The following is a 26,819-nucleotide window of genomic DNA, read 5'->3' as shown; positions in this document are numbered from 1 at the left end:
TCATTTTTACTTATGAAACAGCATAGTGTGTATTTAGCATTATCAAAACAAGTGGATTTTTTTTTTCTAGGGGCTTTACGTCGCACCGACACAGATAGGTCTTATGGCGACGATAGGATAGGAAAGGCCTAGGAGTTGGAAGGAAGCGGCCGTGGCCTTAATTAAGGAACAGCCCCAGCATTTGCCTGGTGTGAAAATGGGAAACCACGGAAAACCATTTTCAGGGCTGCCGATAGTGGGATTCGAACCTACTATCTCCCGGATGCAAGCTCACAGCCGCGCGCCTCTACGCGCACGGCCAACTCGCCCGGTCAAGTGGATTTTAAAAATCGTCACGATACAATCTGTAACAAAAATATTTTGTAATAATGAAATGTGCATTTAGCAGTAAGACTCTTAACAGGTGGACGTTTTTAAATATTCGCACCCTATTTTAATGAACATTTATTTTTCAGTGCACACAATCTCTTTTATATATCATATTTTTCTAGTAATGTTCTAGAACGTCTTTTGTTAATTTAATTGTTAGCCAGCTGATGATGCTTGAACGGGAACCGAAACAAGTTCTGGTGTTATAAACAATGTCTTTCCTAAGTCAACGAAAGGTGGAAAAATATAATTTTCTCTTAGGAGTCAATTTTTAATGCTTTTACGTTTGTATCAGACAGTAAAATAAATATTGATGTGATTCCAACAAAGCAAGTTCACTGTTCTCTTTTAGCCGATTTATATTAAGCTAATATGTGAGCAGAAAAATAGATACACAGAACAATTTTTCCAAGTTCATACAGTACTGAAACTTTGGTCACAAGCTCAGGATTTTACTCCAACAACCACATGAGAGATAAAGTTATTCCAATCCTTTCTCATTTTCCAAGGAATAACAAAGAAGCCTACTTATGAACTGTACTTTACTCACTGGGATTCCATTTCGACACCGTTCTTCAACAAAGTGATGAGTGAGAAAAAGGTTTTCATTACTGTGGAAATTTTGTTGACAATAAGACTTGCAATGCCAACATCTGAGGGAAGTTATTCAAAATATTGCCTGTTTTGAAACCAATTCACAAGAAGTGCCAAGAATTGTATACACTACATAAATATATTTGTGTGAATCAATTGCTAGTGCTGTGGACAGGAAGGCTGCAGTGGAAGCAATTCATACCATCGAAAAGGAGTCACTTTGGTTACTAACGGTTTGTTCTTTGGGAGAGTGATTCAGGGTACATTTGGAATTTTATTGTATATACCGGGAAAGACAAAGACTTTGGGAACTCATATCCCAATACTCATATATCAAGTAGAGTAGTCCTGGAATTGTCACATGAACTACAGAACAAAGGACATACATTGTATCTAGATAAGTGGTATTCCAGTGTCCAGTTAGCTGAAACTTTGTGTAACATGGACACTTGTATGGTGGGAATGATGCGTATAAATCGCTTTGGAGTAGCTTATGTTCTCAAGAAGAAAGGTGAGCAAATTTTCAGATATAAGGATAAGATTAGGGTCCAGCACTGGAGAGATAAGAGGGAAGTTACTATGATTAGTACAATTCATGATGAGGCCTTCATAGACCTACGCTGAATGAAAATCCAAGCTAGCAGTGGACTACAATAAAAATACGGGTGGAGCAGATAAGAGCGATGGGAAAATTGAGGCATATGCTATTGCATGAGAAAGAGTAAAGAAGTACAACTTCAACCTCTTCATGTAATTGCTAGACATTGTTTCAATGCTTATCAGCCGTATCAGAAAAATGGAGGAACCAAAGACAGGTTATACTTTCTGACTTCATGAACAGATAGTTGAAGAGAATCTTGGAGAAGCAGCCAATGGAATGAGAAGCCCACAAGTAGGAAGGGCATCACTGAAACCTGCCTGAGCATGATTTACAGAAGGGGCATTTTCCAGCAGCCTTCTTCCCATCCAGTGACCAAAATAAGTGTGACAAGGAGGAGCAGAGTGTGTTACAATAAAGATATTATGAAAGAAAGTCTGTATAGGTATCAAGATTGCAAGGTTGGACTTTGTGTACCTCAGTGCTTCAAGACATACCATTGTAAATAGAGTGAACAAAATTATTTTGAAGATCATTGTCAACATTTTGTAACATCATGTACAGTTTAGTCCTTTACTTTGATTTTTCACTGCTTTTCTTGCTATACTGAGATAAGACAAAATCATATCGTGCAATAATGAAAATGAAAACCTACAACCTGTTTTCCAGTCATTGACCGGGTCAGTGATGTAATGAATGAAGCAGATATAGGCTGTTAGTACGATGGGGTCACCACTCCCAAAGTGATTTATTAATGACTGATAGATGCTATGAAATGAGAATGGAGAGTGTTGCTGGAATGAAATATGACAGGGAAAACCGGAGTACCCGGAGAAAAACCTGTCCCGCCTCTGCTTTGTCCAGCACAAATCTCACATGGAGTGCCCAGGATTTGAACCACGGTATCCAGCGGTGAGAGGCCGATGCGCTACCGTCTGAGCCACGGAGGCTATCGTGCAATAATAATGTACTATATTACAACAGCAGCATCATTTTATCAGATGTTACTTAGTGTCAGACGTAGTCTCATTACAATGCAGTTGTAAGAAGTCAAATCAAATAATGGTTCAAATCAAATCAAAATCTCTTTATTTGCAAATGAGGTGTCTACCTCGGTGGCAAATGGTACACTAAAATACATTACTGTCAAGCACTAAATATTAAATTAACAAGAGAAGAAAATTTTCCTATAATACAATATTATACAATTTACGCTAACAATTTTTTCTATTAAACACACAGCTCATCCTTAATAAATTTATATTGTTTACAAAATTCTACTTATAATATCTCCTGTACTACTTACAAATATAGTCAGCTGATATAGAGTATGTGGAATTACTTCAAATGATACTATTCAACTGGTATAAGATTAAAATTTACATTGCATTTATTTACTTTTTTTTTTTTTTCCTTAACCCATTCTGGAACCTAAGTAGCATAACGACCTGCTGCGTCATAACCAGAGCCCCTTTTGCCACCAATTTTCAGAGTTCCTGAACGGCCTTCACAGCTACCGTAGTGGTCCAAGGGCCCTCGAAGTCCCCACTGTACTTCACCCCTACAGCCAGTCCCCTACTTTAGCTGTCCAACTCCTTAGACCAGGGGATGGAATTAATTTATTCACACACATTTTTTTATTTACAATAATCTGCACTGGTCGAATGCCCTCTAATACTTCATTTATTTTCTCTGTTGCTGTTTATTCTCTTCTTGAATATCTGTACAGATTTTGGAAAAGGATCAAACACTATCCCTGGTAAACTGTTCCACTCCTTCACACCCTTCCCAATGAATGAAAATTTACCCCAATCGCTACTGCTAAAAATTCCTTCTAATTTTATATTTGTGGTCTGTCCTGCCGATATAATTATTTTCCAACTGAAGCCTCTCACGGATATCTCCCCATGCTTCTTTTCTTGTATAGGCTCTATATAATCCTATAAGTCTAGTTTTCTCCCTTCTCTTACTTAAAGTTTCCCACCCTAGTTCCTTTAACATTTCTGATACACTACTCTTTCTCCTGAAATACCCTGTTACAAATCTTGCTGCTTTCCTCTGCACACTATCTATTTCTTTTATTAGGTATTCTTGGTGAGGATCCCAAACACTGTTTGCATATTCCAATAATGGACGAACCATACTTAAGTAGCTTTTTTCTTTTAATTTTTTATTGCATCCTTTAAGTAGCCTCATTATGACACGTAACGATCTGTATGCTTTCCCAACAATGTCATCAACATGACCCTTCCAGTGCAAATTACTTTCAAATCTCACACCTAAGTATTTGCACTTGCCATCTTTTGGGATAACTACCTCATCCAAAGTATATTCAAATTCAGTTTTAAAGCTCCTGTTTGTAAAAGTTGTAACAGTTGATTTGTCTCCATTAACCTTCATATTATTTTCTTCAACCCATTGTTGGATACTTTCAAGGTCCCTTTGTAATTCTGAACAATCCTCAATGTTATTTATTTCCCTATAAACAATTATGTCATCTGCATACAATCTTATTTTTGATGTTATATTGTTCCCTAAATCATTTGCGTATATTAAGAAAAGTAACGGACCGATTATACTACCCTGTGGAATTCCCTTCCAAACTTTCTCTTCCTGCGATACATTATTTCCTACTTTGACTTTCTGAACGCCTGAATTTAGAAATGTTTTTATCCAACGTGTAACCCTTACGTCCAATCCTATTCCCTCCAATTTTTTAATAATATTCCATATTCCACTCTATCAAAGGCTTTGGAAAGATCTATGGCTATGGAATCTAACTGACCTCTTGAATCCAATTTATCTGATATGTCCTGCTGAAATCCCACCAGTTGTGCCTCACAAGAAAATTTCTTTCTAAATCCATACTGGCTCCTCATGAACCAATTTTTATCATCACATATCCCTCTGATGTACTTTGATATTAAACTCTCCAGTATTTTACAAACTATACTGGTCAGGCTGATTGGTCTGTAGTTCTCTGGTTTCCTTTTTATCACCCTTTCCTTTATAAATTGGTATTATTATAGATTCCTTCCATTCTTTTGGTATTACACTATTATTTATGACAAAGTCAAAGAGAAATTTTAAATAAGGCACTATGTACCGCCCCATTGTCTTTAATACCTTCCCAGTAATTAGATCACTTCCTGCTGCTTTTCCTTGCTGAAGCAGTTGGATTTCTCTGAAAATATCTTCATTTGTGAATGAGAAGCTTCTTGTTTCCCTCTGTGTCTCTCCCTCTCTATCTTCTCTTTCGGTTTCCAACTCCTGACAATCATCTACTGAATCTCTGAATTCCCTGTTAAATAGTGTTCACCCCCTTCTCCCACCATTGTAGGAATTTGGATTCCTTTTCCTTTTTGACTCCTGATATATGAATACAGCTTTTTCCATTTCCCTTTGTGGTCATTACCCTCTTGAAGTATGCCATTTATATAATTCTCTTTTGCTTCCTTTTTCACTCTATTCAGTTCCCTCATTAGCTGTTTTCTAGTTTCTCTACTCTCCCTACCCTCTTTGATTTTCCTGTTTACTATTCTACATTTTCTTTTTAATTTTCTTATTTCCCTTGTATAATAAACAGGGTCCGAAGGTCATTTTACCCTTCTTAACAGGTACAAATCTCTTCTCTCCTTCCCAAATGATTCCTTTAAATTTAGCCCAAAGTGTATGCACATTACTCCCTTCACTTATCCAACAACTGAATTGTGATTTAAGGTAAGTCCCAAATTCATCAACTTTAGTTTTTCTGTACAATATCTTGTCTAGTGTAACCCTCTTATTAAGCCTTTTTGGTACGAGTCCTACATCCATTATTACAGCCTTATGGTCTGCTATTCCTTCAATTACCTCAGTTTTATCAACAATTTTCCATGGTTTAAACAAGAATACATCTAGACGAGTCGGTTCTTGTACTACTTGTGTAAATCCTCCCTCCCAAATTAACTTATTTGCCAGTTTCTCAGTTTTAATTACTGCGTTGATGGGGTGAAAGTTCCTTTTGGGGATCATTGTAACTATCTAGGTGTTAATATAAGGAAAGAGCAAAAATCGAATCAGCCTCCCACTTCAAGTACACGGGAGCACAATATCGAAAAACAACACCGTTAGGCAGGAAATACTCAGCAGGACACAGAAAGCATGGAACTTCTACAGTCAAGTTAGAAATCTTCTCTGGGACTGCAAAATACCACAGAAAGCGAAAACAATCATGTACCACACTTACTTCGTACCAATCCTCACGTACGGTTTAGAGACATGTACCCTACTAAACAAAGACTTCAGTAGAATCCAAGCAACTGACCTCATCGATTCCAGCTGCCTTGCCTCGTTTCATTCTTTTAGTGGCCCACTCAATCTCTGCCATGGACACCTTGTTTTCCTTATCTTCCATCTGCACTAAATCTGGTTCTTTGATTTCTCCTTGTACCAAGGTATTTCGCACGTTGTAAAGCTGTTCAAAATATTTTCCCCACCTCTGCAATATATCCTGTTTCTGTGTCATCACTTCCGCCTGTTCATTTTTTATGAAGTTAGCACCTTCACCTGGGTTTTTCTTCTTTTTTACCCACTGGAATAAGATCTTTTTGCTTCCGGTTGTATCTTCTTGCAGAGATTCAGTAATTCTTTTGCCAGCATTTCTTTTTCTCTTCTTGAACCACCTTGGAGCACTCCTTCTTGCAGTACCTGTATTCTGTTTTGCGTTCTGTTGTTCTGTTTCTCAGCCATCTTTTCCAAGCTTGCTTCTTCCGTTTAACTATATCTTTTACCCTGTCATTCCATCAGGGCATTTCTTGATCTTTCTTCCTTTCTGATACTCTTCCACAAGTCTTTTCTGCAGATTCCACCATGACTGTTTTAAAGTACATACGCCCAACCTTCTTCGACCCTTCCGATGTCTTCCTTAGGTATACTTGTTTTAATATGTGTCTGGAACTCTTCATTTATTGCCTTCTCCTGCAATTTCCACACCTTTAGCTTTATCTGCATAATCTCAGTCATCTTTTGTATCTTTCCCAACTTTAACTTAGCTATCACAACTCTGTGATCTCCTTCAAAAGATTCACTTGGGAGGGCTGTTACATCTACCAACATTTTCCTCTTACCTTTCTTAACCAAAATGTAATCTATCAGAGTTATGATTCTGTTATCCCAACCATATCTTGTTATCCTATGACTGTTTTTCTTTAGAAACCATGTGTTACCAATGATCAGCTCATTTCTTCTACAAAAGTCTACCAAAATATCTCCAGCCTTGTTTCTCTTCCCATATCCAAATGCTCCTATAATCTCTTCATCTCCTTTTCTTTCCTGACCTACTTGGCATTCATGTCTCCTATGATCACAACTTGTTTGTCCTGTACATGGCCTTCCAGATATTCAAGGTATTCTCTAGATCCGTATCTGTAAGACCAGTTTCAAGTCTCAATCTGACCTTAATCAACCTGTCATTTATGATTTCCACCAATTCTATGTACAGTAAAACCTCGATAATTCGAAATTGGTTAATTCAAAATCCCGCCTAATTCGAAGAAGCTCTCGTTCCCGGAAACATGAGATATAGTTTTGCATGTTATTTCAATTGCTCAATTCGAAATACGGATAATTCATAATTCGAAGTACAAATTCAGACTTTTAATTCAAAACTGCCTTTACATTAAAAAACAATAGTATGTTACAGAGTAATTTCAACTCGGAATTTATCCGTTCCACGTCATAATAGAACGCGCGTTCCAAACGTGGAGGGGTAGCTTTCCGCACTTACACTCACTTCGGTGGGTCTACAGTGCGTTTCATGATTGCTAAGTTGAATGAAATCGGAATTCTTTTGTATTCAACCTTTTAAGGAACGCTGTAATATCACACGACAGGCAATGTGTGGAAAAACAGAATCCGCGAACACTGGCGATGCCGACAGTTGACGAAAAAACGTGGCTCATATAATAAATTCGTAGGTACCGAACAATATTGTCATTGCCGGTGAAAGTGCATTGCTTTATTTTCATGCGAGCCCATGTCCAATAATGGACCATTTATATTGGTATTATGAGAAATTGCTAGCCGGGAAATCGTACAAGGGTGAGGGATGGGGGTCATAATAGTGCGTTGCAATGCACATGGAAGCAAAATATTTTATCCCCTCGTCATAGGAAAGTTCGATATGCTACAATGTTTTAAGGGCGTCAGGCACTTTCCATGCCAGTACAAAGCATCTAAAAATGCAAACAGTACAGAAATCCAAAAACTAATGCATCTGCACAGGGGAACCAGCATAATTTATCCTCATCTTTGAATTGTGCGAATTTTTTCTCTTTTGTTGCGTGAGGTTATGTTTGTCAGTGATTTATCCAAGTGCATTATTTGAGCACTGTAAATGCACCTTGTTGGATATATTTCGGAAATAGTTTTTTCCATGGCATTTGAAAGGTTTAAACTGTGAATCGAGGTGATTGCATGTATTAATGGGTCTTAGAATACTTTGTGACGTGGCAAGTGTTTACATTTCTGAAGTACAAGAGAAGTGCCATGGCGAGAAATCGTACAAGGATAGAGTCATAGGAAAGTTCGATTTTAAGGGCATCGGGTACTTTCTGTGTAAATGCAAGGCATCTAAAATGCATACAGTATAGTAAACCAATTAATAAAGCACTTGCACATGGGAGCCAGCATAGATTGCTCCTCGTCTTTGAATCGTGCTTTTTTTTTTTCTTTCTTTCGTTGCGTGAGGTTATGTTTACCAGTGAGATATCCGAGTGCATTATTTTAATACTTTAAATGCACCTTCTTGGATACATTTTGGAAATAGTTCATTTTTCATGGCGTTTACTGTGAAGTAAGGTTAACTGCATGCAGTAATGGGCCTTAGAATATTTTGTAACGCAGCAAGGGTTGGTACTTCTGAATTGCGAATTGGCGGTTAAATCGAAATCACGTAATTCGAAGTCCGATTTTTGAGTCCCAACGACTTCGAATTAACGAGGTTTTACTGTATTCCCTTAGGTCTTTTCTAATTAAGAGACCTACACCATTTTTGGCTTTTCTTCCTCCACTAAAGTATAAGGTGTATCCTTTATTTAGTTTCACCTCACCTTTTCCTTTCCATTTGGTCTCACTGATTCCCAGCAATGCTACATCTTTGTCAACCATAAAATCTACAATTTCTTCCACTTTCCTTGTTAATGTCACTATGCTGATGGTTGCTATCTTGATGTATTTGTACAGTAGCATAGTTTATTAGGTGTTATAAAGTTACTGGGTACAATTTGGCTATATCCTCATAGAAATATTTCATTAAAAATTTGTATAGTTGATCCTTTAAGATGTCCCTTGGATTTCAAATTATAAAATTTCAACTGTACATGATTTCAAATTTAAAACCAAAAATTCTCAACCTGAAACTACAAAGGTAATAACTAGCATTAATTCAGTACTCATACATACCTTCATTTGTACTTCAAGAACCATAGTGATAATACCAGCTGTAGAATGGGCAAAGTTAAATCCTTCTTGAAGTCTCATTCTGTAAGGAGAGAGATATAAAAATATGTAAAAATCACAGTACTTAATTCTATACAAAATAAGACAATGGCCAGTAAAGGACCTACCGTACCTTTAGACACTGAAGAGGACATCAAATAATTGTAATGACAAAGAATAGTTTCTCTATTGGACTTCTGACTTTCTTAACACAGGGTCACCACAATTTTTGCCAATTATATTCTTATGTGAACTGCAGAAAAGTGATTATATCTAAATCTCAAGTGCAGAAACAGAGTTCTGACTGCAAGTGAGTATGACAAAAGCTACTGTATACAAAAAAGCATCAACTTCCAAAGAAGTAGTACTACAAAAATAAAGATATATCTTGGAACAACAGTATGCAAACATAAAAAAAAGGGTGATCCAATACTGCTTAAAATGATTCTATTAATAAGGAGAATTGTTATTGTTATTGTTGTTGTTGTTTGAGCCATCAGTTCATAAACTGATTTGATGCAGCCTTCCTTACCACCCTATTCTGTGCTAAACTTTTCATTTCTACATAACTGCTGCATCCTACATCTGTTCTAATTTGCTTCTCATATTCATACCTTGGTCTTCCCCTACCATTCTTACCCCCTACACTTCCCTCAAAAACCAACTGAACAACTCCTGGGTGTCTTACGATGTGTCCTATCATTCTATCTCATCTTCTCATCGAATTTAGCCAAAAATGATTTCTTCTCATCAATTTGATTCAGCATCTCTTCGTTCGTGATTCGATTTATCCATCTCATCTTCAGCATTCTTCTGTAACACCACATTTCAAAAGCTTCAGTTCTCCTTCTTTCTGAGCTAGTTATCGTCCATGTTCCACTTCCATACAACGCCAGCTTCAGACGAAAATCTTCAAAAACATATTTATAATTCCTACATCAATGTTCGAAGTGAACAAATTTCTTTTACTAAGAAAGGCCTTCTTTGCTTTTGCGAGCCTGCATTTTACATCATCCTTATTTCTGCCGCTGTTAGTTATTTTACTACCCAAGTAACAATATTCTACTTCCTTTAAGATTTCATTTCCTGATCTAATATTACCTGCATCACCTGACTTTGTACGATGGCACTCCATTACTTTTGTTTTGGAATTATTTATTTTCATCTTGTACGCCATACCCAAGACTCTCTCCATACCATTCAGCAATTTCTCCAGATCTTCTCCAGTCTCAGATAAAATAACAGTATCAGCAAATCTTAGGGTTTTGATTTCCTCTCCTTGGATTGTGATTCTCTTTCCATATTCCTCTTTCATTTCCTTTACTGCCAGTTGTATAAAAACATTGAAAATGAGGGGGGGGGGGCAAATTGCAGCCTTGCCTCACTCCTTTCTGAATTGCTGCTTCTTTTTCAAAGCTATCGATTCTTATCACTGCAGACTAACTTTTATACAGATTGTAGATAATTCTTGGTTCTTGGTATCTGATCCCGATCACCTTCAGTATCTAAATCTCAAATAGCTTGGTCCAATCAACAGTATCAAATACCTTTTCCAGATCTACAAACACCATGTACGTGGGCTTGTCCTTCTTAATTTGATCCCCTTAGGTCAGACGTAAAGTCAGGATTGCTTCACATGTTGCTACATTTCTTCTGAAGCCAAAATGATCTGTTCCCAACCCAATTTCAACTTGTCTTTCCATTCTTCTGTAAATAATACACCTTATAATTTTGCAGGCAGGAGATACTGAACTAATGGTATGGTAGTTTTCACATTTATCAGCACCGGCTTTCTTGGGAATAGGTGTAACAACATTCTGCTGAAAATTGGATGGCACTTCTTCTGTCTCATACATCTTACATACTAAATGGAATAACTTCGCCATGGTGGTTTCTCCTAAAGCAGTCAGTAATTCAGATGGAATGTCATCAATTCCAGGTGCCTTGTTCCTATTTAGGTCTCTCAAAGCTCTGTTGAATTCTAACCTCAAAATTGGGTCTCCCATTTCATCAGCATCAACAGCCTCTTCTTGTTCCAGAACAATATCATCTACATTTTTACCTTGATACAACTGATGGATATGTTTCTGCCATCTTTCTGCCTGGTCTTCCTTCCCTAGAAGTGGTTTCCCATCTGAGCTTTTATTATTCAAACACCTAGTTTTCTTTTCTGAAAAGGTTTCCTTGATTTTCCTGTATGCAGCATCTACCCTTCCTAGGACCGTACAACCTTCGACATTCTTGCACTTCTCCTTCAGCCATTCTTCCTTAGCTGTCCTGCACAATCTATCACCTTCATTTTTTAATTGCTGGTATTCTTTTCTGTCCTTCTCATTTTTCGCATTCTTATATTTTTATATATAATAGCAAATATAAAGATAGGAACTTTCCACCTAATCAATTCATTTATTTCTTATAAGGTACTTAAAATATTTTACATAACAGTACCGGTTTCGACCTTATTTGTGGGTCATCTTCAGCTGCTTGTTCCTTCGTCTTAATAAAAACAACAAATAATATTAAAATGGTTCATGGTGTGGGTTACTGTAGTCATGTCCTAGTTCGTGAACTATGAGCAACGGCTGAGTGGCCTAGTAAGTGGTCCTGAGAGTCGGGATACCAGTTGCTACAGAATGGGAGTGGGCATCTCGGACATATTCTGAGTCATGGCCCTCCTTGTGCTCAGGCGGCTAGGACTATACAATCCACCGGTGGTCCATAACCACTTGGACTATGTGCAAGTAGGGTAGCATCCTGCTTCATGAACTTACTGAGCTCAGAACATTTTAAGCAAGCCTCGGACCTATGGGAGTAACGGAGTCCCACTCCCATTTGACAGGCGAGGGACTCCTTGGAAACAACTTGGCGAACGAAATGGAATTCGATGGGGTGCTATCAATATTAATGGGGCTTTTGAAAGAAAGAAAGTAGAACTTGCTGAGTCAGCAAAGAGGATTCATCTGGATGTACTAGGAGTAAGTGATATTCGGGTAAGGGGAGATAAGGAGGAAGAGATAGGAGATTATAAAGTTTACTCGACGGGTGTTAGAAAGGGAAGGGCAGAGTATGAGGTAGGTCCGTTTATACTGAATACCACTGCACACAACATAGTTTCTGTTAGGCACGTAAATGAGCGAATGATGTGGGTAGATTTGTCAGTTGGAGGAATTAGGACGCGAATTGTCGCAGTGTATTCACCATGTGAGGGTGCAAATGAGGATGAAGTTGATAAGTTTTATGAAGCATTGAGTGACATCGTGGTCAGGTATTGCAAACTGTCCACTTCATGGCCGTATCGATGAGTATAATCAACAAATTAATCTAAAAAGCCACCTAATCGATACTTTATTTCTTTTGCCTTTGGCAAACTTAAAAATACATTAACAAACACAGTACATGTTTCGACCACTTAGTGGTCATCTTCAGCTGTATATAAAAAAAATCTTAGATGATAACATTTAAAAGCAAGCACATTGGATCTTAAAACTATATCCCATGGGAATCCAAAAACTATTGTACTACAGTAAATGCTTTAAATGAAATGGAAGATGGGGGGGGGGGGGGTTGGGGGTAAGGAGATTATTGTGAATGATACTTAAATTACAGTATCGTTTACAATTGTGTTTAAAAACTTAAATGATGAAAAACATATTTAAAATATTTAAAAGCGTCTATGGTAAAATTCTTTTTGATAATATTAGGTGGCGTGAATAAAAAGTTCGTGTTTGTAATAATCTTCAGGCATTTGTGAGAAAAATAATAACTTAATTAAAATTCGCGTCTGTGGTGATGTTAAACACTTTGTTTTTAATAAACATACTTTAAAATATTCTAAAGTGTCTATGGTAAGGCACTTATTCAAAAACACTTGTGCTTGAATGAAAGTTTATGTCATATGCACCAGTCTTCATGTATTTATTGTTTATATTTAATAACTTCCTTGAGTGATATTCTTGTGGTTAAAAGGCCGTGTCGACTGTTTAACTTCCGAGAATTGCTCTTCGGAATGTGTTAAAAGAAATTGTGGTAGTCGTTTAACTTGCTAAAACCCTGTGGTGGCTTCTGTTATATAAAATGGCGATCTGATTCGGGCAGCTTGCCTCGCAATCTGTAACCAGCAGGAGATCGTAATATATTAAAATATGACATATGATAAAAGTAAAAAGCTCCGAATTCTAAACAGATAGCGGAAGATATTTGTATTCGAGATTGCGTGGCCTTGATTTACCTTATCTGGCAAATGTTTAATCCGCGTTGCTTCGGAGAACTGCCTTCGTGCACGACCTAGTGTGATAGCGGTGTGACATGGTCTGATTGTTCGTGGAATATTCCGGAGAAAGGGGAAGTAGAGTTGTGTCGTCATCTAGTACGTCTTGTGAGGAGGGAGGGATTACCGGTTGTGTTTCAGTGACGTCGTGTTCAAGTATTTCATTTGTTTGTCTTGTTTGTTTACTGTTTACCATTTCCACAAATTTACTGAATTGTTCGTATAGGAGGTTTTTTTCGTTCATTTCGTTTAGATTCCGTTCCCTGTTCTCTAGTTTATCGAGAGTAATGTGGATGTTTTCTAGGTTATTCATTAAACTTCCTTTATTAATCCTACTGATAATTTGGAGATCTTGTCTGATGTTAGTGAAATTGTGATTTATCTCCTTCATATGAGCTCCCATAGCAGAGTATCTTCTGTATTTCTCTGCATTAACATGTTCCTGATATCTAATTTGCAACCTTACCAATTAGTAAACAAAACATCCAATTGAAAAATACAAACATCAAGAAGAAAACAAGCACAATACTTACCGAAGGGCAGTAGCATTTTAAAAAAATATGAAGCGTGGAAGGCAAAGCGTGAATTAAAAAGGCCAGGATCTTGCATAACTTTGACAGGTTGCCAGGTAAATACTGCTAGCTACTAAATGACACACCAGATAAATTTGAAATGAAGAAAATTTACTAAGCAAATGTAATTTGAAAATGGTATAAAATAAGAACAATAAAAATATATAAAATTCTTTTTCTGAAATTTAAAAATGCAATCAAGCTAGACGAGGAAAACAGTATTTTAAAATAAAGTAGAAATTAAGGAAAAATGAAGCTCACATAAACATAGGCTTCCGCCGAAATTAAGGTTTGAAAATTCATTAATAACTCATTACCTTACATATAGAAACATTAAAATTGGTTGCAACCGATATGCGGGCCCGCGATATAAAAACACTTTAAAACTGAAATTTGCTACACTACAAAATTCTAAGTTACAAGACGCACACAAGGACACACGAAAAAGAAGAAAATTTAGTGGCTCCAACCGCGAATAAACATTACACAAAAGAAACGAGCTAGATGAAAACACAATAAAATAATAGTGCACAGCAATCCGAACAAAATGAAGTATATTAAAGGAAATTTACAATTAACGGTGCACTCATAAAAATAATAAAGGACACCGAAAACCAAACAGAAGCTACCCGTTACCGACGCGAAGCCAAGATCCCCTAATAATCATCAAAGCCACCCAAAATATTAACGTATCATCAGATAAGATAAGAAGGGGTGACATGACGTAATAAAGACAAAAGCAAGGAACCCAAACAATGGGAGAAAAGATAATAAGACAACGAAAGAAAACTCCCATTATTAAACTCAATTTCGACCAGCAAATTTCAATTTTAAGATTGTAAGTTATTAAAATAATAATATTAATAATAATTATCATTTATCCAAGAGGTGATAGTGCCAGTTTACATTAGCCTTACTTAATTAAATCACCAGCGATTTACATACTTTATAAAAGAGGGGGCCGTGGAATGCGCTACGATGCGAATATGAGGTGTCATTAATTGAGGCCCGTAACAATGCGATAATCATTACGTACAGATAACCAGCCACGAAGGCAATAGGACAAAATTAGACAGCAATATCAACCAAACAGGACAACACTAAGGGAGAAAACACGCACCGAAATGAATTACCAAAAAATAAAAGTAATAATAATAATAATAATAATCGCCATCATAATGAATATCAAGAAACACAGTTGGCAAAAATGCACCCCGACAAAAACGTAAGATAAAATCACTTACACAAAATATCACCTCATAGATGCATAACTAGCGATCCTCGAGCTCCCTACATTACATTAAATTTTCTTTTCAAATATATATCAGATTTTGCTTACAAGGTTAACCAATACCAAAATAGTCGTTTATAATGTTGCTCATGTCCAAGATGAAATTACTCACACTAGTGCCTGAACGACTGGGATCCCTTCAATAAATTATAATTTTCAGTACTTACTTGGAGTAAAGATATCCAAACTTACAAGACACTTGAAACTTTAAATTCCGATAACGGATAACTCACTGCACCAAGTTTACATGTTACATTAAGAACAAAAAAAGGGTTGGAGCACACTGGATAACTTTGAAGGAATAATAGGGCCTAGCCCTCACATTACTCCTTAACCGCCGGAGTCAAGCTCCATTATAATAGCTTTCCCTTTTCGCCAAGCCGTCTGCTTGGGAGCTTCATACAACGCAGCCATCTTGGAGAGTAACGGGGAGCTGACTACAGCAGACTACTGAGCTCACACCGAGCTAGCCGAGAGGCAGTCCCATAATTCAATGCGTGCACCGCGAAAATGCGCAGAAGTTACAAATGATAATTCGGCGCACTACAGAGTTCAGTCAAATGCCTGACAATAATGGATAGATAACTTGAATTAAATTGGTCTGGTAACTTCCACAGTTAGGAAACAGTTCCAACAATGGCCGATAATACAGATAACGGCTGGATACACAAGTCGACATGACAGATGAATAAATAAATACTCTTCGATGCTTTGATGTAATAATTCAGTTATGTCCAGTAAATATTAGTTCCCATTTTCACATTACAGTCCTCCCCTCCCGAAGCCAAAACACAGGGGAGACGCAAGTCCAAAACAATGGATAGCATGCCACAGGTATAATTTCAATGTCCAAACAAATCTTCATACGTTGGATACAGGAAGAGAGACACCAAATTTTTTTTTTTCCAGGTTCAAATAACAAGGAATGGTCTTACTTGGTTGCAGGAATGTTGACCTTCACACAATACTAGCAGACAAACATGCTGAGTGTGAACAGAATGGGATGCAACGGGGCCAGCGTCTCATCACACACCACACAAGTTGACAGTACATGACACAGAGTAGGATTATCATACCAGTACAGAGTGTAGTAGGCAACCATAGGTATCATACATTCTTGCTCTCTTAAGGTAGTTGCATGGTTGGAAAAGCGCGCGCAACACAAACTGCAACATAATATGTCGGAGCACAGAATAATGTTCTAAAGACCGTAAATAATTTTGCAGGTCGAAATACACAACACAGGCATTAATGGCGTCGTGGCATGGCACATAACTAATCACTCGAACAGCCGAAACGAAGTAGCACTCGAAAATGTCTGATGGAGGATACCGTTGAAAATTTAGATGTATAAGTTTTGATGTCACTTGAAGTTTATAATCATAATAATTTACATAGTCTGTCATCGATAGTAATATCTGACAATGTATCTTGCGTGTGAGTAAGTTACATAATTTTGAAGAAAATAATAAACGCTATTTTTAAGGAATTCAGTTTACATGACCATAAATATGTTTACAAAATTTTGATGATTAAGTAGGCTTAATTTGACTCAAGTGTACACGTCTAATGCGTTTGGCAATAGGGTCGTTAACTAACAAGGATACTGGAGTTAAGAACTCTAATACCGTACAAGGACCGTGATAACGAGCTGCTAATTTAGCAGAAAATTTATTTACAGCTTTACTACTAGGATAAGACTTGACAAAAACAGTGTCACCCACAGATAGATTGGTAGGCCTGCGTCCTTTGTCATACTTCTTTTGCACATTATCATAGGAAACAACAAGTTTTGCTCTAGCTCTGTTCCACATTTTACGAATCTCCTCCGGATCTGGATCATCAGGGAGGAGGGAATCAATGTTAAGCACATTAGAAATGGGGGAAAATGGGGGTAAATCCAAGCATTAAAGACATGGGTGTTTGGCCATGAGACTCGTGAACAGATGAATTAAACGCATAAGTAAGCCAATGAATACAAGAATCCCATTTAGATTGTTGGTTATGATGGTATGCAATGAGGGCAGCACGTAAGTTGCGGTTAACTCTTTCAGCAAAACTGGGGTTGGGATAGTAAGGAGTAGTGGTGACGTGAGATATCGAGAGATCAAAACAGAACTTCCTAAACAGGTTACATGCAAAGGATCTAGCATTGTCAGACACAATAAACTTAGGAGGACCAAATACAGAAAAGATCGAATTGAGACAAGATATAGTGGTCTGAGCATCCATCTTTCTCGTCGGGAAAATCCAAGTAAAACGGGTAAAACCGTCAACACACACTAGTGCAAATCGATTTCCTTTAGAGCTTAATGGGAACGCTCCGACATAATCAATGAACAGTCTCTCCATTGGTTTAGTAGGGTGAGATGAGGACAACAACCCAACACGGGTATTCAAACTAGGTTTACTTATACTGCACAGTCTACAAGCTTTGACCATTTCCCTAATGTGAAAATCCATATTCTTCCATATGAAATGCGTTCGTATCTTTTGTCGAGTTTTGAAAACACCTAAATGTCCTCCCATGGGGGAGTCATGGTAATACTTAAAGATTTCAGGGATGAGGATTTGAGGACACACAATTTTGTACTTATTGTCATGTCTGGCCTTGCAACATAAGACATTGTTAACAAGCTTATAAGGCTTAACAACGTTACCATCTTCAAGTTGTTTAACAATAGAACTAATTTCAGGATCACTAGCTTGCAATTTTGACATATCATGGAACAGCAACGGAGAGTCAGTCAAGATAGCATTAATGCAATTGGACTGGCATGCAGAATGGTTAGGAAGGGAATTGACATCAAAACCAGGAGGGTCAAGAGGCTTTTCACCAAACATCCTACTCAATCCATCAGCTACAACATTTTCAGTACCACGGATGTGGCGAACATCAAAATTAAAGGCGGAAATGCGGATTGCCCAACGGGTCAATCTACCCGTGCGCTTAGGTCTATTCAATACCCAACTAAGTGCCATGTTGTCAGTTTCAAGAAGAAATTTAGAGTGTTCTACATACATGCGGAACTTTTCAAGGGAAAAAATAACGGCCAAACATTCAAGTTCGTATATGGAATACTTCATTTCATCAGAATTCAGGGTACGCGAGGCATAAGCAATGGGTCTTCTACCTAGCTCATCTTCTTGGAGGAGGACACCAGCAACGGCAGAACCAGAAGCATCAGTTTGAATAATGAAAGGTTTTGAGAAGTTAGGAATTGCCAGGACAGGGGCATTTGCCAGAGCAGATTTAAGTTTATCAAAAGCAATTTGTTGAGGTTCCTTCCAGACAAATTTAACATCCTTACGCCGAAGGGCATTAAGGGGAGCAGCAATTTGGGCAAAATTTGGGATAAATTTTCGGAAAAAATTGGCCATACCAACGAAGCGGGCTATTCCCTTCTGATCCTTAGGTACTGGAAAATCATAGATGGCTTGGGTTCTACTCTGGTCCACAGCTACACCATTAGGTGATACGATATGACCCAGGAAAGACATACGAGGCTGCGCAAAGGAAACTTTAGATCGCTTGACAGTGAGACCAGCTTGCTTAAAGCGACGAACCACTTCCCTGATATGAGAGAGATGTTCCTCAAAGGTTTCCGAGTACACGACGACATCGTCAAGATAATTGTACACAAACCTGAACTTAATGTCAGACAATATGCAATCTAGTAGTCTCGACAACACAGCTGCGCCCGTACTGAGGCCAAACGGGATTCGTTCGTACTCGTATAAGTTCCAGTCCGTGATAAATGCAGTTAAATGCTTACTTTCCTCGGCCAGAGGGATCTGGTGATACGCCTGATTGAGATCAAATACAGAATAAAATTTAGCACCATAGAAGAATGAAAAGCAAGTATGCAAGTCAGGTAGTGGAATAGATTGCAAGATAATCTTCTTATTGAGAGATCGGTAGTCGATCACAGGCCTGAAGCCACCTTGGGGCTTAGGGACTAGGAAGATGGGGGACGCATAAGCAGAAGTTGAAGGCCTGATAACTCCTTCCTCAAGCATCTTATCAATAATTTCTTTCAGAACCTTCATACGTGGGGGAGATAGACGATAGGGAGGAGATCGAACAGGGATGGTGTCACTCACATCAATTTTATACTCAAGCACATTAGTTACCCCTAGCTTATCCGTGAATACCTCAGGAAATTCATCACACAATTCATGTATCAGTTGAGCTTGTTCACTAGTTAAATGACTCAGGTCACATTTTTCCTCAGTAACTTGGTCGTGTGCATCAATAGAACAGAGATGTTTACCAGAACAAGGGAGATAATTGACCAATGGCAGAGCATAGTCTGTACAAAACTTGAAAGACAGACAACGATTATGGGCATCAAGAATTAATCCTACGTGAACAGCAAGGTCGTAACCAAGAATTACATCATGCGATAACCCTTCGACCACAATGAATTTAAATTTCCAGGTGAAATGATTAATACGAATTTTGACCTTTACATAACCTTTAACATCCAAGACAGAGCCGTTTGCGGCATGAAACACAGTTGAAAGGGGCTCAAGGTTCGGAAATTTACAGACAGATTGATTTTTAGAAAACCAAGACCAATTAATAGCAGAGGTAACACTGCCAGAGTCCACCAGTGCAAATGTAGGCTCATTATTGATTTCTACAGGAATAATCGGAATTTTAGAATGGACACTCCCTGAAATACTTTTACAGTCACCAGGACAAACAACATCATTATCATAGACATAAGTATTATCATGGTCATTCAAATTACTCATGGAGGGGCTTGCGTTATCAGTACTTTCACCTAGTCAGATGCGCTGATTAGTATTACTCAAGTTGAAATTAGCAGAGGGAGGTGGATAATTTGGCACCGGGTAAGCAACGCCTTGAAATTGGGGGCTAGGAAAATTACTAGTAGGCAAATTCTTCCTCTTTACCAATGGGCATTTGTTCCTCAGATGGTCTTTAGACCCACAAGCAAAACATTTTTTTGAAACAGCACCTAAACTACTGGCGTTCAGGCCAGACGACTGCCTAGGAGAAGGACCAGTTGGAGGGGGTACATTAACAGGTCTACAACTATCACCATGTTTGGCTTCTTCAGCCTTAATACAAGCCACTTTCAGCTCACTAAAGGTTTCAGGACATTTCCTAAAGGACAGGTATGAACGGTACTCAGGGGATACACCACTCATTATACTATCTACCATATTTGCCTCATCAATAGATAGCCTGAACACATTACAATAAAACTTAAGGTCATTGACATAGTTAAACAGGCTTTCAGAATACAACTGTACCCGAAAACAATGTTTTGCAGTTAAATCTTTGAGCGCTCTGAAAGGTATAAACTTCCTTAAAATTCCATCATGAAATTGGTCCAAGGTAGTATCACCCGAACAAGCTTCTAAGATCTCAGATTTAAGGATACCAACACAATGGGAAAATAGGGTTCGGAATACACTGGAAGAGCTAAGTTTAAAACAATTTGCGGTCTCTTTTACCTCGACCAGTAATCTCAAAAAGGACACTGTTTCCTCAATTGAATCAATGGACAACTTGTTAACCCCTTTAAGCAAATCACAAACAGGGTTCACATTATCGCACCTTAGCATGCCAGGATTATCAACCAATAATACAGGTTGGCCATGAAAAGCAGCTAATGAGTGATTACCCAAAACAGAGCCAGAAATGGGTTGGTTAAAATCATGAGCAGCAGAAATATTGGGGTCATTATCTTGAGAACCAGCATTAATATTAATACTTCCCAATTTAAGAGTTTGCATGATGACGTTCAAATCAGCAGATATGTTAACAGCCCTAGTTAGCAACACGGTACATTGGTTCAGAGTGGACCGATCCATTTTTAAGGTAAACAGATCCTGGAGGCGATTCGTGTAATGCGTTACACGAGCTATTTGTCTCTGTACCTGGTACTCTGAAGGTTGAGATGTTTTAAAGGCATCAGTTAATTCACTTATTTCATCTAAGGCATCAGTAATGAACAAAACAGACTCACCAATCTCTGCTTCTGACATGTCAGGTACAACAATGGGGAGATCAGCAATTTCTGAAAGTATTTCTACGTCACCCTGGATAGTACCGGATGGCTTCCTACCACGAATCTGCACCTCATAGCTTAACTCCAGCTTCCGCAACATTCTAGGAACTGGCAAGGGGCGAGACTCCATGATTGACATGAAACAGACAACAGTTAGATTAGACTTTACACTTGGTCTTACAAATACAAGTTTAAATACCAGTTATTTTATTTTGAGCAACTAGTAATGTTGACCTGGGCAACTTATCAAGGTGTTAGAATAACAATAACAATAACCACGGCGAATTGCTACCACTCAATACTGCAACCTTACCAATTAGTAAACAAAACATCCAATTGAAAAATACAAACATCAAGAAGAAAACAAGCACAATACTTACCGAAGGGCAGTAGCATTTAAAAAAAAATATGAAGCGTGGAAGGCAAAGCGTGAATTAAAAAGGCCAGGATCTTACATAACTTTGACAGGTTGCCAGGTAAATACTGCTAGCTACTAAATGACACACCAGATAAATTTGAAATGAAGAAAATTTACTAAGCAAATGTAATTTGAAAATGGTATAAAATAAGAACAATAAAAATATATAAAATTCTTTTTCTGAAATTTAAAAATGCAATCAAGCTAGACGAGGAAAACAGTATTTTAAAATAAAGTAGAAATTAAGGAAAAATGAAGCTCACATAAACATAGGCTTCCGCCGAAATTAAGGTTTGAAAATTCATTAATAACTCATTACCTTACATATAGAAACATTAAAATTGGTTGCAACCGATATGCGGGCCCGCGATATAAAAACACTTTAAAACTGAAATTTGCTACACTACAAAATTCTAAGTTACAAGACGCACACAAGGACACACGAAAAAGAAGAAAATTTAGTGGCTCCAACCGCGAATAAACATTACACAAAAGAAACGAGCTAGATGAAAACACAATAAAATAATAGTGCACAGCAATCCGAACAAAATGAAGTATATTAAAGGAAATTTACAATTAACGGTGCACTCATAAAAATAATAAAGGACACCGAAAACCAAACAGAAGCTACCCGTTACCGACGCGAAGCCAAGATCCCCTAATAATCATCAAAGCCACCCAAAATATTAACGTATCATCAGATAAGATAAGAAGGGGTGACATGACGTAATAAAGACAAAAGCAAGGAACCCAAACAATGGGAGAAAAGATAATAAGACAACGAAAGAAAACTCCCATTATTAAACTCAATTTCGACCAGCAAATTTCAATTTTAAGATTGTAAGTTATTAAAATAATAATATTAATAATAATTATCATTTATCCAAGAGGTGATAGTGCCAGTTTACATTAGCCTTACTTAATTAAATCACCAGCGATTTACATACTTTAGAACAGAGGGGGCCGTGGAATGCGCTACGATGCGAATATGAGGTGTCATTAATTGAGGCCCGTAACAATGCGATAATCATTACGTACAGATAACCAGCCACGAAGGCAATAGGACAAAATTAGACAGCAATATCAACCAAACAGGACAACACTAAGGGAGAAAACACGCACCGAAATGAATTACCAAAAAATAAAAGTAATAATAATAATAATAATAATCGCCATCATAATGAATATCAAGAAACACAGTTGGCAAAAATGCACCCCGACAAAAACGTAAGATAAAATCACTTACACAAAATATCACCTCATAGATGCATAACTAGCGATCCTCGAGCTCCCTACATTACATTAAATTTTCTTTTCAAATATATATCAGATTTTGCTTACAAGGTTAACCAATACCAAAATAGTCGTTTATAATGTTGCTCATGTCCAAGATGAAATTACTCACACTAGTGCCTGAACGACTGGGATCCCTTCAATAAATTATAATTTTCAGTACTTACTTGGAGTAAAGATATCCAAACTTACAAGACACTTGAAACTTTAAATTCCGATAACGGATAACTCACTGCACCAAGTTTACATGTTACATTAAGAACAAAAAAAGGGTTGGAGCACACTGGATAACTTTGAAGGAATAATAGGGCCTAGCCCTCACATTACTCCTTAACCGCCGGAGTCAAGCTCCATTATAATAGCTTTCCCTTTTCGCCAAGCCGTCTGCTTGGGAGCTTCATACAACACAGCCATCTTGGAGAGTAACGGGGAGCTGACTACAGCAGACTACTGAGCTCACACCGAGCTAGCCGAGAGGCAGTCCCATAATTCAATGCGTGCACCGCGAAAATGCGCAGAAGTTACAAATGATAATTCGGCGCACTACAGAGTTCAGTCAAATGCCTGACAATAATGGATAGATAACTTGAATTAAATTGGTCTGGTAACTTCCACAGTTAGGAAACAGTTCCAACAATGGCCGATAATACAGATAACGGCTGGATACACAAGTCGACATGACAGATGAATAAATAAATACTCTTCGATGCTTTGATGTAATAATTCAGTTATGTCCAGTAAATATTAGTTCCCATTTTCACATTACATAATTAAAAAGCTCCTCCCAGATTGCCCCACGTATGTTTTAACCACAAGAATATCACTCAAGGAAGTTATTAAATATAAACAATAAATACATGAAGACTGGTGCATATGACAAACTTTAATTCAAGCACAAGTGTTTTTGAATAAGTGCCTTACCATAGACACTTTAGAATATTTTAAAGTATGTTTATTAAAAACAAAGTGTTTAACATCACCACAGACGCGAATTTTAATTAAGTTATTATTTTTCTCACAAATGCCTGAAGATTATTACAAACACGAACTTTTTATTCACGCCACCTAATGTTATCAAAAAGAATTTTACCATAGACGCTTTTAAATATTTTAAATATGTTTTTCATCATTTAAGTTTTTAAACACAATTGTAAACGATACTGTAATTTAAGTATCATTCACAATAATCTCCTTACCCCCAACCCCCCCCCCCCCTCTTCCATTTCATTTAAAGCATTTACTGTAGTACAATAGTTTTTGGATTCCCATGGGATATAGTTTTAAGATCCAATGTGCTTGCTTTTAAATGTTATCATCTAAGATTTTTTTTTATATACAGCTGAAGATGACCACTAAATGGTCGAAACATGTACTGTGTTTGTTAATGTATTTTTAAGTTTGCCAAAGGCAAAAGAAATAAAGTATCGATTAGGTGGCTTTATAGATTAATTTGTTGATCGTGGTCAGGGTCAACAGCAAGGATAGAATAGTGCTAATGGGCGATTTCAATGCGAGAGTTAGGAACAGAACTGAAAGATACGAAAGGGTGATTGGTAAATGTGCGAAAGATATGGAAGCTAATGGGAATGGGAAGTGTTTGCTGGACTTCTGTGCTAGTATGGGTTTAGCAGTTACGAATACATTCTTCAAGCATAAGGCTATTCACCACTACACATGGGAGGCTAGGGGTACCAGATCCATAATAAACTATATCTTAACCGATTTCGAATTCAGGAAATCTGTTAGGAATATACGAGATTTCCGGGGATTTTTTGATGATACAGACCACTATCTGATCTGTAGTGAACTAAGTATCTCTAGGCCTAGGGTAGAGAAAGTGAAATCTGTCTGCAAACGAATAAGGGTAGAAAATCTCCCGGACAAGGAAATTAGACAGAAGTACATGGATATGATCAGTGAGAAGTTTCGAACAGTAGACAGTAAGCAGGTTCAGGATATAGAAACGAATGGGTGGCATACAGGGATGCTGTAGTAGAAACAGCAAGGGAGTGCCTAGGAACAACTTTGTGTAAAGATGGGAAAAAGGCAAACATCTTGGTGGAATGACGAAGTGAGAGCAGCTTGTAAATGTAAAATGAAGGCTTATCAGAAATGGCTCCACACAAGAGCCGAGACAGACAGGGATTTGTATGTAGATGAAAGAAACAGAGCGAAACAAATAATTGTTGAATCCAAAAAGAAGTCGTGGGAAGATTTTGGTAATAACCTGGAAAGGCTTGGTCAAGCAGCAGTGAAACCTTTCTGAACAGTAATAAAGAATCATAGGAAGGGAGGGAAAAAGGAAATTAACTGTGTTTTGAGTAATTCAGGTGAACTCATAATAGATCCCAGGGAATCTCTGGAGAGGTGCAGGGAATATTTTGAAAATCTTCTCAACGTAAAAGGAGATCTTCCTGGAGGTGTTGCGAACAGCCAAGCTCATGGGGAGGAGGAAAATGATGATGGTGAAATTATGCTTGAGGAAGTGGAAAGAATGGTAAATAAACTCCATTGTCATAAAGCAGCAGGAATAGATGAAATTAGACCTGAAATGGTGAAGTATAGTGGGAAGGCAGGGATGAAATGGCTTCATAGAGTAGTAAAATTAGCGTGGAGTGTTGGTAAGGTACCTTCAGAATGGACAAAAGCAGTAATTGCACCTATCTATAAGCAAGGGAACAGGAAGGATTGCAATAACTATCGAGGTATCTCATTGATTAGTATACCAGGCAAAGTATTCACTGGCATCTTGGAAGGGAGGGTGCGATCAGTCGTTGAGAGGAAGTTGGATGAAAACCAGTGTGGTTTCAGACCACAGAGGGGTTGTCAGGATCAGATTTTCAGTATGCGCCAAGTAATTGAAAAATGCTACGAGAGGAATAGGCAGTTGTGTTTATGTTTCATAGATCTAGAGAAAGCATATGTCAGGGTACCGAGGGAAAAGATGTTTGCCATACTGGGGATCTATGGAATTAAAGGTAGATTATTAAAATCAATCAAAGGTATTTATGTTGACAATTGGGCTTCAATCAGAATTGACGGTAGAATGAGTTCTTCATTCAGGGTACTTACAGGAGTTAGACAAGGCTGTAATCTTTCACCTTTGCTGTTCGTAGTTTACATGGATTATCTGCTGAAAGGTATAAAATGGCAGGGAGGGATTCAGTTAGGTGGAAATGTAGTAAGCAGTCTAGCCTATGCTGACGACTTGGTCTTAATGGCAGATTGTGCAGAAAGGCTGCAGTCTAATATCTTGCAACTTGAAAATAGGTGCAATGAGTATGGCATGAAAATTAGCCTTTCAAAGACTAAACTGATGTCAGTAGATAAGAAATTCAACAGAACTGAATGTCAGATTGGTGATGCAAAGCTAGAACAGGTCGATAATTTCAAGTATTTAGGTTGTGTGTTCTCCCAGGGTGGTAATATAGTAAGGGAGATTGAATCAAGTTGTAGTAAACCTAATGCAGTGAGCTCGCAGTAGCGATCAACAGTATTCTGTAAGAAGGAAGTCAGCTCCCAGACAAAACTATCTTTACATCGGTCTGTTTTCAGACCAACTTTGCTTTACGGGAGCGAAAGCTGGGTGGACTCAGTATATCTTATTCATAAGTTAGAAGTAATAGACATGAAAGTAGCAAGAATGATTGCTGGTACAAACAGGTGGGGACAATGGCAGGACGGTACTCGGAATGAGGAGATAAAGGCTAAGTTAGGAATTAACTCGATGGATGAAGCTGTACGCATAAACTGGCTTCGGTGGTGGGGTCATGTGGAATGAATGGAGGAGGATAGGTTACCCAGGAGAATAATGGACTCTGTTATGGAGGGTAAGAGAAGTAGAGGGAGACCAATACGACGATGTTTAGACTCAGTTTCTAACGATTTAAA

The 26,819-nt window shown here is 37.8% G+C and overlaps 1 protein-coding gene across 1 annotated transcript in view; it reads right to left on the bottom strand.

Moving 5' to 3' along the window:
* LOC136863623 (KICSTOR complex protein SZT2) overlaps positions 1-26,819 on the bottom strand; it is an 874,751-nt gene that overhangs the window by 593,166 nt on the left and 254,766 nt on the right. Inside the window, 1 exon segment of the mRNA XM_068226020.1 lies at positions 9,005-9,083. Within this exon segment, the coding sequence (XP_068082121.1) occupies positions 9,005-9,083 (79 nt within the window).

The sequence above is a fragment of the Anabrus simplex genome, chromosome 2 (genome assembly GCF_040414725.1).
Source record: "Anabrus simplex isolate iqAnaSimp1 chromosome 2, ASM4041472v1, whole genome shotgun sequence".
Lineage (NCBI taxonomy): Eukaryota > Metazoa > Arthropoda > Insecta > Orthoptera > Tettigoniidae > Anabrus > Anabrus simplex.
The sequence above is the reverse complement of the archived record's forward strand: the minus strand, read 5'-3'. Positions and strand labels throughout refer to the sequence as shown.